General features: G+C 35.3%; 1 protein-coding gene and 1 pseudogene across 1 annotated transcript in view; one reads left to right on the top strand and one right to left on the bottom strand.

The window, feature by feature from the left end:
- The window catches only part of LOC149549620 (HEAT/U-box domain-containing protein), an 81,768-nt gene that overhangs the window by 37,563 nt on the left and 23,215 nt on the right, over positions 1-20,990 (bottom strand). Inside the window, exons 4-6 of the mRNA XM_089792936.1 lie at positions 12,972-13,049; positions 12,740-12,837; positions 12,435-12,537 (exon numbers count right to left, since the gene is read on the bottom strand). Coding sequence (XP_089649062.1) covers positions 12,435-12,537; positions 12,740-12,837; positions 12,972-13,049 — 279 coding nt within the window. The remainder of the gene's footprint in view (positions 1-12,434; positions 12,538-12,739; positions 12,838-12,971; positions 13,050-20,990) is intronic.
- LOC149549621 (pyruvate kinase isozyme A, chloroplastic pseudogene) lies at positions 15,443-16,753 on the top strand (annotated as a pseudogene).

Here is a 20,990-nt window from a genome sequence, read left to right as displayed (position 1 = left end):
TCACCTTACTCATTAAATCAAGAGATATGATATACTTAAGAACATCAAGTCACGTGACATTCTTCATAACTCAAAAATCCAAATTATGGTATGTGCATTGACATCAAGTCTTGTGATGTCTACCATATGAACGATAAATCATGGTATATCCATGAATAAAATACCGACCATGATTATCTCTTAAAGATCATTGTGAATGATAAATCATGGTATATCCATGAATAAAATATCGACCATGATTATCTCTTAAAGATCATTATGATCTACCAAATGATATCAAGTCTCATGATATCTATCAAAATGTCTAAGAGATATTAACTATCATGACATGTCCATGGATATCAAGTCACATGATATCCATCATGATAGTGAGGCGAATCATTGTAAAGTCGTCACATTACAATGTCAAATACAAGTGTTCATTATTTGAAAAGTCCTCACTTTTCAATAATGTTCAAAAGGGCCCATAAACTTGTGGAGTCACACACATTACAACAAAAGAGTTTACACATAAAACATATTTTATAAATCAGTACAAATAAAGAATAACTGAGGCTCAATCTCAAGTTTGACTTACATTTTCAACTCTACCAAGTTTATTCTAAAAGTGTTCAACTTTTACCCTGGAGAGGGTTTTGGTGAGAATGTCTATTACCTAATCAATTTTACTATTATACTCCAACTGAATCACATTCCTTTCTACCATGTCTCTAACATAATGACAAGGAATCTCGATTTGTTTTGATCTATCGTGGAACACTAGATTCACTATAAGCTTGATGCAACTCTAATTATCACAGTGGATAATAGTAGGATTTAGGGGCTCACCAAATAACCCCACAAGCAATTTCCTAAGCCGTACTACTTCTCTTGCTCTTGTAGAGGTTGCAATGTACTCAGCGTCTGTAGAGCTTTGTGCAATTGAGGCTTGGTTATGGTTGATACATGAGATCATTTTCGATCCTAAACTATAGCAACATCTTGATGTGCTTTTTCGATCAGTTACACTTTCAGCACAATCTGAGTCATAGTATTCATGTAGATCTAGGTCTATGTTTTTGTATTTAAGTCTATATCCAATTGTACCTCAAAGATATCTCAAAATATGTTTTGCAGAAACAAGATGTATCTCCTTTGGATCACATAAATTGGCTAATTCAGTCTTGTATTGACCAAATACATCAGGGATCCAATTATCTGTCTATAAAGAGTGGGATTTGCAAATTCTGAGTTTGGTTATGCTTCCTTCAATTTGTGCAAATTAGTTTCCATGGGTGTAGACATGGGTCTATATTCCAACATTCCAAACCTCTTTAGAATGTCAATCGTATACTTCCATTGATTAAGAGTGATGCCATCTGACTACTGCCAGACTTCCAATCCAAGAAAGTAATGTAAAATGCCCAAGTCCTTCATGTCAAATATTGGAGCTAGATCCCTCTTACATTGAGAGATCAGGTGATCTTCTCCTATGATTAGTAGGTCATCAACATATAAAATAAGTATTAACCTATCACGATTAATTACCTTAAAATAAAGGTTTGGATCAACATCATTCTTCGAAACCCTAGTCCCACAAGATAGTGATCAATCCTTTCATACCAAGCTATGGGGCCTATTTAAGTCTATATTAAGCCTTCTTTAATCTGCATATATAGGATTCAACATTATGTATGACAAAACCTTGATCTTTTAAAATCATCAAAAATTTTGTCTTGGAATGATTCTTTTAGAATGTTTACCGTACAAGGTAAATGGATATTTATTGCATTAAGAGATTACAATGTAACACAGAACAAGATACTTTATTCATATAAGCAGATATGCAACTCCAATTACAACGATGATTCATAGATCCATTTGGACGATGTACATATACTTCCCGAAGGAGTGGCTCAACTACCACGCAACCTTTCAGACACTAACTAATCATGTTGGCTATAATATAGTTTTTAACGACAACACCTCTGAACCTCACGAACATGATCCTCTTCCATATCTTTAGGAGGACCTTGATCTTCTATCTCGTGGGAGCTCTTGGAGCTCCTGAAAGCAATGTCTTCCTCAAAGATGACACCTCTGCTAAGTTTAATAAATTTGTGTCTATATATGTATATCATGTAGGCTTTAGATGTTTCACTATAGCCCACAAATATTCCTTTCCTGCTTGATGGTTCTAACTTAGACCTCTTTTCTTTAGGCACATGAATGTAGACAGGACACCCAAAGATTCTTAGATGACTTATATCAGGTTTGATGCCAGTGAATGCTTCTTTAGGAGTTTTGTTGTCTAGGAGTGAAAAAGGACATCTATTTTGGACATAGACAGTTGTTCTAGAGGCTTCAGCCCAAATAAAGTTTCTATGTTTTGATCATACAACATAGATCTAGTAGCTTCTATAATGGTCATAGTCTTCCTTTCAACTACTCCATGTTGTGGATCATAAGGTACAGTAAACTCTCTCTTAATCCCAGCATTCACACAATATTCTTTTAAGATGTCTGAAGTGTATTCCATCTCATTATTTGTTCTTAATGTTTTGATTGTCTTCTGAAACATGTTTTCTGCAAGAGCTTTGAATTCCTTGAGCCTCTTAAGGATTTCTTTAGACTCTTTACATTTAAGAAAGCATATCAAAGTTTTCCTAGAGAAATCATCTACAAAAACTGTATAGTATAAGAATCCTCCCATGGAGGCTATAGACATGGGTCCACATAAGCCAAAATGAACTAGTTCAAGTACAATTTTGGTTTTACTAATACTATTTTGAAAAGTTCCTTTTGTACTCTTTCCTAGAGCACAACCTTTGCATGCTCCTTTATGAGTTTGATTTAGTTTAGGAAACTCAGTCACCATTTTCTCTATAGAAGATAGGGCACGAAAATGAAGATACCGTAGTCTTTTGTGCCAAATCTCATTTGAGTTAGAAGTTTCATGAATCGCGACTTGATTTGAACTCGTGTAAAGTTTGTAAAGACATTTGTATCTTATTCCTATAGTATGTGCTTTCTTGATTGTGGAATTCTTTGCCCATGACACAACTTTTCCATCTATGAAGGTTATTAGAAATAATACTACAATGAGTTGAACAGATATGCCTCATTTCAAATTTAAGGTGCAAGTTCCAACCCCTCTTACTTGGTAGTTAGAATCATTCCCAATAGTTACTTCCTCGTCAGAATTTCCCATCAGAGTGTCCAAATGTTCTTTGAATCCTGTAATATGACGTGAGGATCCACTATCAATCACTCAGGTATTGAGTTTATTTGAAACTTGACAAGGCTGAATTGAAGACAAGTTTCAAAGAATCATTTTCTATGTTAGCTTTTCCAACTTCAGCAAAAGAGATTTGTTATTTTGCTCTATCAGGACACTTTATGGCATAATGTCTGTATTGATCACATCTAAAACATTGTATTTGAGATATATGCCTTTCCCTATCTTGGAAGAGCCTTTTCCATAGGAATTTTTCTTCCCTTTGAAATTCGTCTTCTTTCCTTTCGTATGAGTTAGTGTTTAATACATGAATATCTTCATTTATGGCATTTTGGTTGTTCCCTCTGGTGATCATTCTGGATTCTTCTTTTAAGAAAACCGTTTTTAACCTATCAAGTTTAGGGATTTTTGACTGTGCACTTACTTATTCCCTGAATAAATGATTCCCTTGATGGTGGGAGGCCACCTAGAGCCACCAATGTTAACTCATTATTGTCAATCTGATGACCAATAGTCGAAAGTTGATCTCTTAATTCAGTGATCCTCATAAAGTATGTTGTGACAGTTTCTGCCTTACTCATCTTCACGTGATGGAGTTGTCTTTTCAATGTGAGGGCTTTGCTGGTGTTGTTTATTTTATATGTAGTTTCAAGTGATTTGGTATGCAGTATCACATTTTGATATAATTGGAACTACATGGTCCCTAACTGCATCCACAATTATTTTCATAACCTTTTCATTGTTCTTGATCCATTGAGTTTTCTCAAGATAATTCTCCGATTCAGATATGTTTCCTTTCACAAATGAATCTGGTTTATTTTCTTTGAATATTAGCATAACTCTGAACTTCCAAGATACAAAGTTTGATGGTCCTTCAAGATGATCCTCAAATCTCATTACACTTGACATTATGAAGAATGGAATGTGATTACATTCTCAAGAGAAAATGTATATTCTAAGTAATATGTACTCTAAAATCCAATAGGATCTTCCTTAGCAAGGCTCTAATACCATGTTAATGTGAATCAGATCTATTGCAGATTAGAATATATATGTCTTTTAATTTTCTATTTCTTGCACAATATCCTTATTGACTAATGATTCTTTGCAGATTATAATAAGAATGGAGATGTAATGATACACATGTTGTTGACCTACTAATGCTTCATTTATTTCAGACTATGGAACAAGTTCCTGGATATATAAATTGAAAACTTATGACTTACACTCAAGGATTTCGGTACTTGTCATGATTCAATCTGCATTGGAATATTTATATGTTTTGGCAAGACATATTGGTGGATAGACACGTCTCTCCATCGATAATTGTATCCCTTCATTATCAGTGATTAGTATATGCACCGTTTCAAACAAATTACATATTCCAACAATCCCACCAATTAATGCCCCATCTACCAAACAAATACAAAAGAAGACATACATGGAGATGGAAAGGAAAGAGAAAAGGAGAAGCACTGATAAAATCTCTTTGAATCAATAAGCAAAGTAGAAGGCTGGCTTCTGGCCGGTATCCGTAATACGAACGTATCCGCCTTTGAATCCACCTGATTTAGAGACGAATCGGTATTTTAGGATATTAGGCATGAAGGAATATTATGTGCAATACAATATTGGAAAATATATACATAAACAAGTTATTGTATTTCATATTTATATACGTTAGAGATCATACATAATCTGTATGTGTGTATAATACACACACACACACACACACACACATATATATATATCAACAACAGAAGTATTGAATTACATTGGCAGAGGAAGACTCAAAGGGAGACATAAGACTCATATGGTCAGTCTTAAGTCAGCACCATTACTATAGATATTTTAATCAAAAAGCATTCTGAGCTATAAGAACAAGTCTCGGGATATTACATCTAAAAATTGTATAAGTTTGTTCAAGATATGTACACAGACTAGAGACTACTATTTAATAGTTAACACTAATTAATGAATACAGTAGGATATGCATGTTTAAGACTTATTATAATTTTATGTAAGGAGGGAAATCAAGGATGCCTTCTGGGAGAGGCTAGTGTATATTCCAACCAATCGGTTATTCCCAAAATAGAATGCGGATCAACGACCCTGAGAGCCTTGAGAGTATTGTACCAAGAAAGGCTTAAGGGCTCGGATCTGCAAATTTTGAGGGAAAGCCTATTGAGGATAGGCATCTAAGCAACCTGATTACATCCAAAGAGTCCTTCTTAAACCAAAATAATAATAAGATTAGCATAAACTTAGTAATCATGGGTGATAAGATCCCTATTCTTTTAATAAACATATATAAATAGTTTACTACCTCACATAAATTTGAATGCATCCTATTGAAAGTTAGACAAATCTATGATTAACTAGTCTAAGCTTCCCAAGGGGCATTACACCTCCCAAGGTTGTCCATGCATGAAATGTGCGACCAGAAACATTTGAAGAACTAATAGAAACAAATAAGGCAAAAACAGGAGTTATATCTTCTCGTTTGTCCAGATCCGTAGGTTGTGTTGGAGAGGGTTCTTTCATGCCTCCATTTCATCCTCATGCTTCTGCTAGTGCTAGTGCTTCTACTTTTGCTCCTTCTAGTGGTACTGCTAGCTTTGCTCCTAGAATTCAGAAATTTGGGTTGTACAACATTTTTGGGCCACACTACTATTGGTTCACAGCCCTTGCTTGAGAGCATGGCTTGGAACAAGGAGGTCCATGATGCTGCAAATAAATCAATTTGCAAGTTCTGGTACTTTGGCAATATTCCATTTGTTGCAGTCCAATAATTCTTTTTTATTTGATTGCTTTTAATTTCAACTTTGCTTTGTCTAATGAATAGTTATAATTTTATTACACATACCCATTTTATCAATTTGTGAGGTCTCCTTATTGGGAAGGCGTGATAGATGGCATAACCATCATGGGGTGGGGTTTTAAGTGTCATATCCCCCTCTAATAGTAAAATTCAAATTAAATAATCAAAATCTCTATTTGAAATAAATAAATAATTAATTAAAAGAATGTAATTATTACTAGATTATGATATTTACGATTTATAATTATGTAATACTTCATTATAAATTATATTAATGGCTGAAATATTATTTATAATTATTACATTTGTCAATAAATATAATAATATATACTCCTAAACTATATATATCCCAAACCATATACTAACACCTAATAACTTCAACTAGTTAATCTATTCCTACTAACTGAAGTAAGCATTGGCATAGAAACAAATCAAACACCGTGACCCTTGAGAGAGTGCGTATATAAAATAAATACCCAAACAAATAAAAGAGAGAGGGATATAGGATCCACCTTAGAAAATACACGTACCGAAAAGGAAGCAACCAGAGCTCCCACATGGATTCTATTAAATGGGCGATATAAGGAAAGGGAAACCGAGGCATTGAATATGCATTACAATTATTTGAAACAAATGCCAGCAATGACACGTCAACACACAAGACTCTGCACACATCCACCGATCGGGTCAAACAAGAAAAGATGAATCATATTGCATAGTGGATGTGAAGTATTTAAACATGAACATATTACCATTAATAACACCTTGCCACCTTGGCTAGCAAACGAAATATATCTACCGCCTATCATATCAGGAAGGAAAAGAAGAAAGGGTGAATCACCATATCGTAGCAAAATCAAACCCATATATACACGTGGCAACCGATTTGATATGAGATGGAGCGGAACCCATAGCTTAAAGGACACCACTCTTACATAGGCAAAAGAATGAAGCAATAAAAGACTTATGTCCCACACAAGCACGAAGGGACCCACCGTCAATATGGGAATTATCAGAATATAACTATTCATGTCAGCAATCACAAAATGGGGGGAAAGACCAAATAAATGGTGTCGGGCAAAACCAAAGAAATGGTAGTTCACACCAATTGAAAGGATACGCCAAAGTCAATGGTATGAGGCACAATGGTGACGTGGTTTGAGCATTGGATTGGAACGAAGAGTGATGAAGCATGGACCCACACAATAAGTACAAGGTCTGATTAAATGTAGCAAATATTATTGTTATAATATAAGAAATTATATTTATATTGAATTATTATTTTGAATATAGATGAAAATATATTTATATCTCTTATTTGAGTAATATGAATGATTTATATTTGGACTAATGAATATAATTTCTATATATGATTTTGGATAATGTTGTGTTAGTCCATGGGACTGACAACATGGAGATCAAAGGGAATCCATAGCATGGGTATGTGAGGCATTAAGGTCTCCATCTAACCACCATGAATAGGACCAATGGATGATCTCCATGTGCCAGAATATTCTAATGATGTCAACATATGCATATGTGATTGGCCTTGAATTGAGGATGTCTTGTCCAAGAAGAATCTTAAGGGTTGAGCTTCAAAGAAGACGGTGGAATAACTAAGGGTTATGAGACCTGATCTGGAGACACCTTTAAGGTTGGGGTTTAAAATAGAGGGTAGAATAGTGTAGTTAGATTTATTGTTGTTTAAGTTCTAACATTCATTTTGCAGGTATTACGTGTCACAAACTAACCCTAATAGTGGGGACATTACATTAAGCCCCTATTGGTCCGAGTTAAGTGGCCCTCTCTTGTTAGAAATGGTTAAGATATCAAAGTTGAATTAGAGGACAGCCAAGTGTTGGGAGAAAAAAGTGTTGCGCCATCATGACGAACAGTTGAACTAATAAGAGGAATAGGACACTCCAAAATTTTCCTATTTCCTATGGAGGTGATTGATCATTCTATTTCTCTAAATGCATTGAATAATTTGAATTTGATTTAGTGATTAATATTTAAATTTTTTTATTTATGATGTATTGATTGATTATTATTTTACTTTAATTTCAAGATCCACCATGTTTCTAATGTTCATTCATGCTTCCTCACATGTCAAAAATGTCATATACTTATCTAAGGCTATTGAGAAAGCCATAAGTGAGGTAGGAGAAGAAAATGTGATTCAGGTGGTGATGGACAAAGCAGCAAGTTATGTTGTTGCAAGTAAACTTTTGTTGGAGGCACTCAGAAAAAATTGAGTCTATTATGTGCACTCTATGTTCACCCAATCTCTCTGTTAACTTGATCAGACTCATTCTGTTATATGTAATACCAAAATCTAAAATTTCCATTTAACGAAAAAATTAATTATGAACTACATGTTTTGGGGTGTTTCCTTTACTAAAATTCATAGTTATTGGATTCGTCCATATACCCTCGGATCCGGATTCGGGTCCGATTTGGGTCCAAATCCGCACATGGATCCATGAGAATCCAAGCTGGATCCGTAATCCTGCCTGTGGATCCGTCAGGATCCGCGGCCCGCGGATCCTCGAGGATCCACGCGCGAATCCGCAGCAGGGCCCAATAAAACATGAAAAAAAGTGGGCCCAACTTGGTTTTTTTATTTTTATTTTTTCCTAAAGGTCGTAAACCCTAAAAAAGACCCTCTAAGTCACAATGCAAGTTCATTTACTCTCTATTTTGCTCTCTCATACTTGCTAGTTTGAAGTAAAGTGCTTGGATTCGAAGGAGATTGGTTGTGGAGCTCCAAATACCTTGAAAGAAGTGTTTAAGGTATGCATTTCAACCATATTCTTGAGTTCTTTCATAGATTATTGATTTATTTTTAGTTTTCCAAATTTTCAAGGTTTTGTGTAAGTGTGAAGCATGGTTTTCTTTCATTTTATTTTTCTAGATTGCAAAAATAGAACAATGAGTAGTCAAGGCTCAGTGGGTGGGGCTGGGGCTGCATCACCAAGCTTCAAAATTGATAAGAGGTGTCCTTTATGGAGACACACAAGAGTCGCACAATGTCCTGGGGCTTGGGCATACATATGGAAATGTAATTATTGCAACATACAACATAGAAGCTCCTATTCCCGAGTGAAACTACATTTTTTGGGCCCTGCGGGTGAAGGAATTAACATGTGTCAAGGTAGTGATAAGAAGGGTTTACCAGCTGCACAAATAGCAGCATTAGCAAAAGAGCAAGAGGATGCTGATAGAACAGTTGCAAAAGCAAAACGTGGTGCTTCCAGAAGAACAAATACACCAACACCATCATCCGATCAAACAAACACATGAACACATCCTTTTTTGCCTATGCCAACTACAAATGATGAAGATGAAGACCCATCTCCACTCACCTGCAAGAGAGGCCCATTAGATAGGGCATTCCAAAATGAAAAGAGAGACATTGCTGATCACAAAATTGGACGTTGTTTAATTGCAAATGGTGTTTCATTTAATTTTGTGAGATCACCTTATTTTAGAGAGATGGTGGAAGCAATAAATGATGCACCCCATGGTTACAAACTGCCTAGTTATGAGAAGTTGCGCACTACCATATTACATGATGAGAGCAAATATGTAGAGGCTCAACTTCAACCAATAAGAGATTTTTGGGTTCAATCGGGTGTGTCTATTATTTCCGATGGGTGGAAAGATTGTAGAAACTGTTCATTGATCAATGTTATTGTTGTATGCCCTAAGGGGGCAATGTTTTTTAAGGCAGTTGATTGTGAAGGGCAAGTGAAAGATGCATAATTTATTTCACGCATTCTCATTGATGCCATAGAGTCAGTGGGTCCTGATAATGTTGTCCAAGTGGTCACGGACAATGCAAAAGTTTGCAGGGCTGCAGGAATAATTGTAGAGTCTAGATATGACCATATCTTTTGGACACCATGCACCATCCACTCTCTCAATTTAGTGATGAAAGCAATTGGCACCAAAATAGATTGGGTGAAAAGGATATATGAGGAAGCTGAAGAGATTCAAATGTTTGTGACAAATCACCACATGTCACAAGCAATTTTTAGAAGTTTCTCGGACTTGGAATTATTGAAGGTAAATTTGTATATTTAATATATAATTGAATATTATTGGATTCCATAATTATTAATTTTTGTTGTTGTTGATATTAACATGTTTTAATTTTTAAATGTATTACTAACTTGAGTTTAACATGTTCTTAGGTTGCTGAAACCCGCTTTGCCTCTCACACAATCGTCTTGAGACGACTTGTGAAGGTAAAAGAAGCATTGAAACATATGGTCATTAGCCCCCAATGGGGCATTTGGAAGAATTCCAATACAGCAAGGGCCTTAAATGTGAGAAGAATGATATTAGATGAGGATTGGTGGGGTCTTATAAGTTATGTGTTGGAAATCACAGATCCAATAATGGCAATGCTTCACTTCGTAGACAGTGATGAGCCATGCCTTGGGGATATTTATAATTCCATGGATAGTATGCTGGAAAAAATTAAAATGGTAAGTTTTACGCTCTTTTACAACAATTTTTTATTTGAGAGATATCTAGATTCTAAAGTTTAAATTGACATATTCACTAATTATAATTATTATTCATATTTCATATCATCGGTCATACAGAGGAGGGAGAATGATCCTGAGGACACCCTTTATAAGAAGGTGGAAAAAATTGTTCATCATCGATGGAACAAGATGACCACACCTTTGCACCTCCTTGCATATGCTCTATCCCCAAGGTATTGTAGTTCTTATCAAATGCTTGTGCTTATTTTATCCAATGTTTGTGCTATTGATATTTGATAGTGTTCAATTGTCTTTTGTTATCCCTAGGTACTATAGTGCAGATGTACTTCGCCTTCCAAGTAGAATGCCACAATTTAGAAATGCAGAAGTTACAAATGGGTATAAGAGGGCACTAGCTAAGATATTCCAAGATCCAGAGATTGGGGCAATTGTGAGGAGTGAATTTGCTGCCTTCAACTCAGGTGAGGATTTCCACCCTATTGCCATAGCAGACTGAAGTAGGATGGGTGCCATCAAATGGTGGTACCTTCATGTACCTCCAACCTCTTGCCATAAAGGTCCTATCCCAAGTAAGTTTGTAAAATTAAGCTTAAGGTTAACACTCTCAATTCCTTGAATTCATTATTTAATTTATTTATCTTGATTGTTGTATTGATAATTTTTAATTTCTCTTTAGGTTGCCAGCTCTTCTACAACTGAGCGGAATTGGAGTACTTACTCCTTTATCCACTCAGTCAAATACAATCGGTTGGCTCCAAAAAAAATCAGAAGACCTTGTGTTCATTCACAACAATTTGCGCTTGTTGTCACGAAAGCATCCTAAGTACAAGAAGGTGCCCGAAAAGCTTTGGGATGTAGCACCCGAGACTCCTGATTTAGATATGACCATCCAGGATCTTGCTAGATCCACTTTGATTGATGTGGATGATGAGGAGGAGGATTATGAGTTAACAATCCCCTCTACTACTAGTGGTTTGGGTTCCTCTATTGATACAGATGCAGCTCATCAGTACCCCCTCTAATGCGGATTTTCTTGAAAATCCATTTGATGATTAAAACAAAAACTTTAGTCTCGACTCTTGACTCTTTTATAAGTAAATCATGTTACAAACTTTAAGTTTAATGATCTATGTTTTGAATGTTACAAACTTTCACTTTCAGCAATTCAATGTGAATGTGTTGATTTTCTTTATAGTCATTGATCAAGTATACTAGATTCATAGATGCATACTAAAATCATAGATTCATACTATGAAATGATTTAGTTTTAGAATTATGTATATTTCTCTTTTTTTTAGTATATATAATGCATATATGTATTTTATATATATATGCACAAATCCTCCACGAATCATAATTGGAGAAAAAAAAAATCCCGAATCCACGGATCCTATTCATGTGCCCGTATCGGATTCATGTCATGAATCGGCAACTAAGCTAAAATATTTTTTTTTTTTGTTTTCCCTAAATCTCTTTGCTCAAATCATTAACAATTGGTAGCTTTAGTTGGATAAACTATAGTTCAATTATATATATTATATATATAAGTGTCAGATATATATATATATATTGATGTATTAAATATATGAGATATTTATTTGTCATTATATTAATTAAATTCTAATGAATAGACATGTCCCGTGAAGGGACATGTCTATCCATACTTCATCCTATATTAGAGAGATGGCTTCCATTTGAAAAGCACATACAAAACATTATGGCAGTGCTATTACATTTGCAGCGATCCTAAGAAAACAAAACAAATGTATGTCAAATGTTTTAAAACCTCTCTTATTTACTTTTGTTTGCCAGCACAAATACCATAGTTGAGACCTATGTTACAAAAATAAATTGGGTATCTATTAAGATTACAAATAACCTGGAAAGAACGCCTTGCAGCTTCAGCTACTTCTGAATATGGATCAAACTGACCTAACCACCATGCACCCATTAGAGACCTCAAGTGTGGGGCAAGACTTCTCCTGAATAATCAAAAAAGATTAAAAATTAAACTCCTAATAGGTAGATTGAGAAAACAACTTAGAAGAATCATCTAGAACATCTCTAATTATTTAAATTCAGAAACTGAAAGCAATATGCAAACAAAAAGTTATTATCCACAAGTATAACAATGGATTCTCACAACAAATCTAAACGAAACTTTAATATTGCAAGTGTATTTACACAAACCCAATAGTAATAGAAAGATTGGCCATTGCGTCATGTGCTGTCTGACGGACCTGCCTGTTATTATCCTGTACGAGTTTTTTATATTCAAACACCTACAACGCAAAGAGTATAAGATATGTCAAATTTCAGATGATAATAAGCACAAGCAGGGATTGAAAAAGGTAAACACTAAACAGTTAATGAATATGACAAAACCAAAAAAACTACAACTTATGCAAAACCATACCCACTGTGGTACTATATGACACAGATCACTAGCAGAACACTGTCTGAAAAGATTACTCAATGATGTCAACGCTTTAACCTGCATCAAACATGAACTAATTAGTAATAGAGTTATTCATATCTAGTAACACATTTGGCAAAGCCAGTATAAAAGATGCATGAATCAATATCCTTTGCCATTATAAATGTAGAAGTCTCAATCACAAAAAGACTGAAAATCAGAACAATGGAATTTATAAACGAATTCATTCAAAGAGCTGTGCATGAATGCATGAGACATACAATGTGCACTAAATCTAAAGAAACATTAAATAACAATAAATATGAAAGGTATCTACTTGTGCTAATGTCAACAGACTAGTTTTCTGGTTAATCTCGTACATCTTGTTAACTTAAAATCAATTAACAATAACCTCCTAATTCAAATAAGCTTCATCCACACGAGATAGCAGCCACTGCAGGTACTGCTAAAGCTCACCAGGTGAAAAAGTTTCAACCCTGTACCCCCTCCAGCACGTCTATTTTAAATATACAATCAAAATCCTTCAATGTATGCTCATCCTTTCCCTGAGAAAACCCTCATTCTCCATCAACCACAAGATACAGTTCTCATTACATTCAATCAAGTTCAGAACCTTCATAGAAAGCATGGTGTGCCCAACATCTCCAAAATCTTAAGGCAACTATGATCTGTCGGCAAACTATCTTCCTGTTAACCACCCAAATTCAACACATATTTCGCTAGCATGATTTAGCAAACCCAGTCTGTTGATTTTGGTAGCTAGGTTGGATCCCTTCTTGGCCGACTTAGATATAATAACAGTTGTGATAATATAATTATTGCGATACAATAATAATATTGATTATTGTGATTGATAATATAATAGTTATATCAGTAATATAATTATTATATTGTGAGATAGTATAATGTGATTATATTCAGTGATTAACAATAATATAATAATCATATCAAATAATATTATTATTATATTATTGTGAGCTGATGTGATAATTACTTTATAATATAATTAATATATTATTATGTAATAATTATAATATGTTTTGAGAGGACCCAACTTTATTATATTATTGTAGGCCATTGCTATATAATACAATATTAATTAGGGACCCGAATTTTGGAAGGGGTGTGTCCCTTCTTGGATACTATTTGTTTGGTATAAAGAAAGATCAACCTTCCTCTACTTTGCATGCAGCATAGCATGGAAAATATATGGTCTTCTTTATCAAGGAGATGCAGTGCTCCAGGGAGACAATCAAAGATTGTCTATGGTAGGGAGGGCAAATCGTTTCCCATGGTAAACAAGCACCTAAATTTAACATGGTATCAGAGCCTAGCTTGAATGTCTAGGGAATCCGCAACCTATGCTTGGCAATTTTAGCTTAATGGTAAAATTTCGGGCTTATAATTTCAACCAATGGTTGAATATGTCCAGCAGATTCACAGTAATGGGGTTATTAGTAGAGTTGGCCAGATTGCACTGTGCCTACAGGGAGTGGCTCCGATCTGCTATGCCTAGCAGCTGAGACAACAAGAAAGCCATTGAGATTCAAGAAGCCATGCTCTTCCACTTTAATGTTGTTGTGACTTTTGATAAACTTGCATTGAGTATCCGTGTTCACTGTGCAACAGTTGCTTCTAATGAATGGAGAGAGAGAGTTGAATGGACGATCTACAAATGGAGGATATGCACGACTTTCTCCACCCTGCTGGAGTTTGATGATACACGAAACTTGCTTTTGGAGTGAGTGATTCAATTTAATGTATTTTAAAGAGAGTGACAAACAATCTGAGCTTTGGGAGGCAACCATCTATGTCGGCCTATGGTAGGTTACCAATTTGTCTCGATCAAACCTCCAGACATTTATGACATGTCTTGACTAAAACATGTCAGACTAGGGTTTTGAAGCTGTGTCGGAAAGGATGGGTGATTAAAGTAAGCATTTGTTGAATTTGTTGTCATTAATGGTGCGAATCTTACTTTGTCTCCGTGGCCCTCAAATCAACTCATGAAGGTTTGGATTTGAGCCTGAAAGGAGAAAATGCTAAGACTTTTCTCGTGAGCTTCAAATTCCTTGACAATAAGTGGAAAGGTTTGAATTCAAAGGCTCGGGGCTGGGTTGAAGTGTAAACTAGTGGGGTTTTCTTTGTTGTTTTTTCATCGTCAAATGTCATTGCAAGCCAGAAAACAAGCAAGGTTTTCCAATGCTCTGTGAAGAATTTGAGAGTTTAAAGGATGTATAGTTAAGGCTCTGGAAAAGAAACTAGCCCTATTTCAGTTACTTTACCTTTGCAATCTAAAAGCAAGCAAGGTTCAAATTGTTTGAAAGTAGGTCAAGATATATGAATTCAGAGACTTAAGGTTATAGAATTAAAAACGGGAGGTGAGTTCTGGTTTTGTTATTTACTAAGAAATTTGAATTATTTGCCTTTGCAACTTTCAAACATCAAAAATGGCACAGGCAATTCGAGGTTTGGTTTTTGTTCCCTCGCAGTCCACAATGATCATCAACAACAAGTTTTCATTCGAAATTCGGGCTTAGTAGACCGTTTCAGTTGGACGTGAAGCAAAAACGACAGTGGAACAGGGTTTCCGTTGTGTCTGAGATGGATAATTCTCTAGTAATGGTTAATCACTCCGAATTTGCAGCATTTATTGGACACTCTGTAGCAGGTAATGGACTTTCTGTCTCCATTCAATTTCCGAGTGTGGAGTCTGGTTTGATTGAGGCAGTTACAGTGACTGAAACCGAACTGAAGGAATGCAGTTTCCATAGCACCAGGAGAACTAAGCTTATGTGTACCATCAGACCTGCTGCTTGTGAATTTGAGCAACTCGAAGTCATTGCTACGTGTGGAATAGATGTTTGCAGACTTAATATATGCTACAGCACCAGGGATTGGCATTGCAATGTGATTAGGAATGTGAGTAAAATGAATGAGGAGAAAGGCTACGCCGTTGCCATTTTGATGGATATTGAGGGGAGTGAGATTCATATGGGCAATCTTGGAGATGCTCCTTTACTTGAAGCCAAGGATGGAGAAATTTGGGCATTCACCATGCATCCTTTTTTTTAGTTGGCCTATGCTAGACCACACTACTCAAGTCAATTATGATGGCTTTGCAAAGGATGTTGAAGTTGGGGATGAACTGCCTGTGAATGGTGGCATGGTGAGATTTGAGGTGATTGAAAAATTTGGACCCAATGTGAAGTGTTGTTGTACTGATCCTGGGTTGCTGTTACCACATGCCAAACATTTAGAAGGCAGGGTAGATCATTGCGAGTGAGGAACACCATGCTGCCCCCAATATCTTTCAAGGATTGGCTTGATAAATATTTTAGAATTTTCGAAGGTGTGGATTTTATTGCAATTTCTTTTGTCAAATGAGCTGAAGTGATCCAACATTTGAAAAGCTGTGTAAGAGAGCTCAATCTGGTGATGGTGATATTGGTGTCATTGCCAAATTTGAAAGTGTTGACTCTCTGAAGTGTCTTGATGCAATCATTTGGGCTTCAGATGGAACCATGGTTGCATGAGGGGATCTTGGTCCACAAATTTCTTTTGATAAGGTTCCCTTTGTTCAACAGCAAGTAGTTCAGTTATGCAGACAGTTAAACAAACCGGTTATTGTTGCATCGCAGCTACTCAAGTCAACGATAGAATATCCTCACCATCAAGAGCCGAGGATGGCACCAAGAGAATTGCAGGGAATTCAGTTATCATCGAACTGTGTGATAACAGTCAGAAGTTTTCATCTATAGAGTCGCATATTCAATCTTATTAATGTATGCATATACTTATATTTGCTTGTAAGGCTGGAAATATCATGCTTGGTTCATGTGTGTCAAGTTCAGCAGGTTCGATCTTTATTATCTGGTTTCCATCAGCATTCAGATTCAGATACTCGTATCTTGTGGTTGTACCGTATGATCAGTCATGGGGTTCTCTGATTTTTAGGTGTGTGAATATTCTTTGGACTAGGATATTAGCATTTGTTGTGTGCATGAGCTCTTACTACTATAGTAGTTGGATTGTGAGTTGTATTCTTAAAGAAGTAATAGAATCGCAGGGGCTTAAAGGTCATGTTTCTGCAAGTTCATACTTACACATTGGTGGACATGGTTCGAAAATGCTGGCATAAGACCAGAGCATAGAGGCTTGTCACTGTTGGACCTATGTCAAATCTGATCACCTAGGAAGCAATTTCCTTTCATAAGAGATAAGTATTCCATGTCTATGTACTTTTTATAAGCGCATGCCTTTTCCATTTGATCTTTATGATAATCTGACTTTTAATCTCTCTTGGTTATAGGATGCAATGAGAAGATAAGAGATTATGTAGACTGTATGATACACTTAGATGTATCTCCCACCCTTTGCGGCCAATGCAAGGTAGTAGTGTTTTCTTCAGATTTGGGGTGTAAGATCTCTTCCACCCTTTGCGAGCAATGCAAGGTGGAAACACCCTCTACGAGCAATGCAAAGTGATGGTGTGTTCTCTAGGAGAAGATTTGAGATGTACGACCCCTTCCACCCTCTGCGGGCAATGCAAGGTGATGTTGTAGTCTTCTCGAGGAGAAGATTTGAGGTGCAAGACCTCTCCATCCTCAGCGGGTATGCAAGATGGATATCATAAAAAGAGTCCATGATGTTCTTGATCACCCTCTGAGAGTGTCATGGTGATGATGTGTATATTTTTTAATCCTCCCTAGCTAAAAGGGAATGTTGAAATTAGAAGAAATTCTAGCATATTAAATTCTAATGTTGGGAGAATGTTGTCCTTGTTGAGAGGGAGACTCCATTTAGAAGGAGTTTGACTATTCAACCTTATATGAGGAGGTCAGAAGGTTGATTTCAGTTCTAGAGGGAGGCTCGGCTAAGAGGAAGTCTTAGCATTTAGGTAATCTCTAGGTACTTTATGAATTCTTCTCTGAGAGGGATAAGTCTGATGTGTAAGATCTCTAAGTAGGTATGGTGGATGTCTTTACATGTTTGTGCTTATTCTTCCTCTGGAAGTAGCTATGTTTATGGTTTATTTGATTTCCATCAATGGTAATAAATCATGATGGACCAACAACTATAATGGTTGACACCTAAGTCACAAGGTTCGAGTTCGAGTTCGAGTTCAAGATTGAGTTCGAGTTCAAGTTCGACAACTATAAAATTCAAACGAAATTTGAGTCAAAAAACTCGAAAAAAAATCGACATTAAATTTGCTTTATGTAATTTTCAAAAAAATATAAATATATGTTATTAATTATTATATGTTTGAGTTTCATTATATCAAAATAAATATAAAATGTTAATATTGATAACGAAATAAATTATTAATATTTTACAAACAAATTGTAATATTTTGATATAGATAAAGAAATAAGTTACTAATATTTTAATTGTAAATTTAAGTTAATAATAGTAAACATTAATTAATAAAATATTGTAACATCAATGAGAATATTTTAATTGTATTAAATTTTAATATTGTAAATGTAATAACAAATTTGAAATTACACTAACATAAAATTAAGATAAATTAATGAAAATCTTATTAATATAAGCTCAACCCTAAAAGCACAACAAAAATCTTGTTTGTTTATAACCTGGTGGTCGTCAGCGGAACACGATCTGAACAACGTCGATGGGGAATTGCAAAGAGATGGACATGTCTCTTATGAAAACACAGAAACAACAAACAGAGTCGACATTGTAAACACAAAAATAATGGACAAGAGTTGCAAAAGTCATAGAAACATCAGACAAGAGCAAGATTGCAGAGACAATCGTCATCCACTATTTGTAGAGAGTCCACGATTTCAGAAGCCCAATAGTCGTCGTCCACGATTTGCAGAGTCTGCAATTTCAAAAGCCCAAAAATGTTGAAGATTCGCAAACAAATTTTAGGTGAAAATTTACGAATTTATTTTAGTTTTTATGGGTTCGCCGAATTTCAAACCCAAAGCCAAAAATTCGGCGAACCCTATGACTTAAGTTAACACCATGTGACTCGATTGTTCACAACGAATCCCCACTAGCTAAGAGGGAGTGTTGATTTTGGTAGCTAGGTTGGATCCCTTCTTGGTTGACTTAGATATAATAATGATGGTGATAATATAACTTTGCGATACAATAATTATATTAAATATTGTGATTGATAATATAATAGTTATATCAATAATATAATTATCATATTGTGAGATAGTATAATATGATCATATTCAATGATTAATAACAAAATAATAATCATATCAGTAATATAATTATTATATTATTGTAAGATGATGTGATAATTACTTTATAATATTATTATTATATAATAATTATATGTTTTGAGAGGACCCGACTTTATTATATTATTGTGGGCCATGCTATTATATTAAATTATAATATAATGTCAATTATGGGCCCAAACTTTGGAAGGGGTGTGTCCCTTCTTGGATCCTATTTGTTTGAAATAAACGAAGATCAACCTTCGTCTATTTTGCATGCAGCGTAGCATGTTAAATATATGGTCCGCTTTATCAAGGAGATGCAATGCTCGAGAGGGACAATTTAAGATTTTCTATGGTTGGGAGGGCAAATCATTGCCAGTGGTGAACAAGCACCTAAATTTAACATAGTCATTCTGAAACATGACCTTTTATATACCTGGTCAATTCATACTACAAGAGTATTTTTCATTCTTTGATGATCATTTGATTCTCAAGTTTGAGTGCTCCTTTTGTTAGATAACTGAGAGGGGGGTGAATCAGTTATCCACGTGCCCTTTTAAACAAATCACCACTCTTATACCAGCCTTAACTTATCAGTAATCCACTCGGTAAAAACAGTAAACTTAATCAGCCTTATGCAGTAAACAGATTTCACTTCCTATATTGAGTATTAGCTTCATTAACCGACTTATAAAAATAATGGCTTTAACATGTAAAAGAAAATAGCATGCAAAACGTCCATGAACATATTAACACCATGATTTTTTAACATGGAAACCCGATGAGGGAAAAAATCACTTGAGACTAGTCACCCAAAATAATTTCACTCTTCTGAAGTAAGCTCGATTAAAAGTCAACCCAATTTAAGGTTAAAAACACACTTGTTAGGTGTTACCCTATTAGGGGATTTTCACCAAAGATCATCTAGACCTTGTCACCCTTCAATGAGTGGCCTCTCTAAAGGATTTACAAACATTCGATGGAATGTCACCTTACTATAAGGATTTACAAATAAAAAGACTGTTAAGTCCACTAGGTTGAGCGATTTTTCTGCTACAATGATTAGAGAGTAACACTAAATGATCTGATAAATATGCAACTCACTTTGCTTGTTCAGATCTCCATTTTGCTCAATATCTCTACTTCGACTGGCCATCACAGCAACACTCACTTCGACTCCGCACTTTGATATGCTCAATAGGATCTCCTTCAACTTCACATCAACTTGACTATCAATTGGACCAGCAGCATTTACCTTCTTGTCTCTTCCTTAAATAGATAGAATTTTGCCGCTTCATATCATGGATTAGAATTTCCATGAAATCCTCTCATCCACACTATCTCAGGTTCAATGAATTTGGCACTAGGTAAAACAATTTTTGGATCTTGCCAACTATAACTCCACCTTGGAACTTGAACTTTTCTTGGATCTCAAAACACATCTCAAATCTTCACCATCAGTTATGAACTTAATTATTCCATTCATTGATCTTGGTACTTGTCTTCGTCCTTATCTTCTAATCTTCTAGAATAGTCCAGATCTTCACTTTATGTGGTCCCTTACTCAATTTTTCACAAACTATTTTATCTTTATCGAATTGTGATCTTCCTTCCCGAACACCTCTATCACTCGGTTAATACTGCACTCGGTTAACACTAGACTTTTCATCTTCTTCAATTATCAACCAAACCAATTTGCTTGAACATCATCTTAACACTTCACGAAATCATGTAAAATAATCAAACCAACATTATTATATCATAGATTGATTCATCAGTTGCCCAATTA

This window comes from Cupressus sempervirens, chromosome 7 (assembly GCF_028749045.1).
Source record: "Cupressus sempervirens isolate cs-2001-9-10 chromosome 7, ASM2874904v1, whole genome shotgun sequence".
NCBI lineage: Eukaryota > Viridiplantae > Streptophyta > Pinopsida > Cupressales > Cupressaceae > Cupressus > Cupressus sempervirens.
The sequence above is the reverse complement of the archived record's forward strand: the minus strand, read 5'-3'. Positions and strand labels throughout refer to the sequence as shown.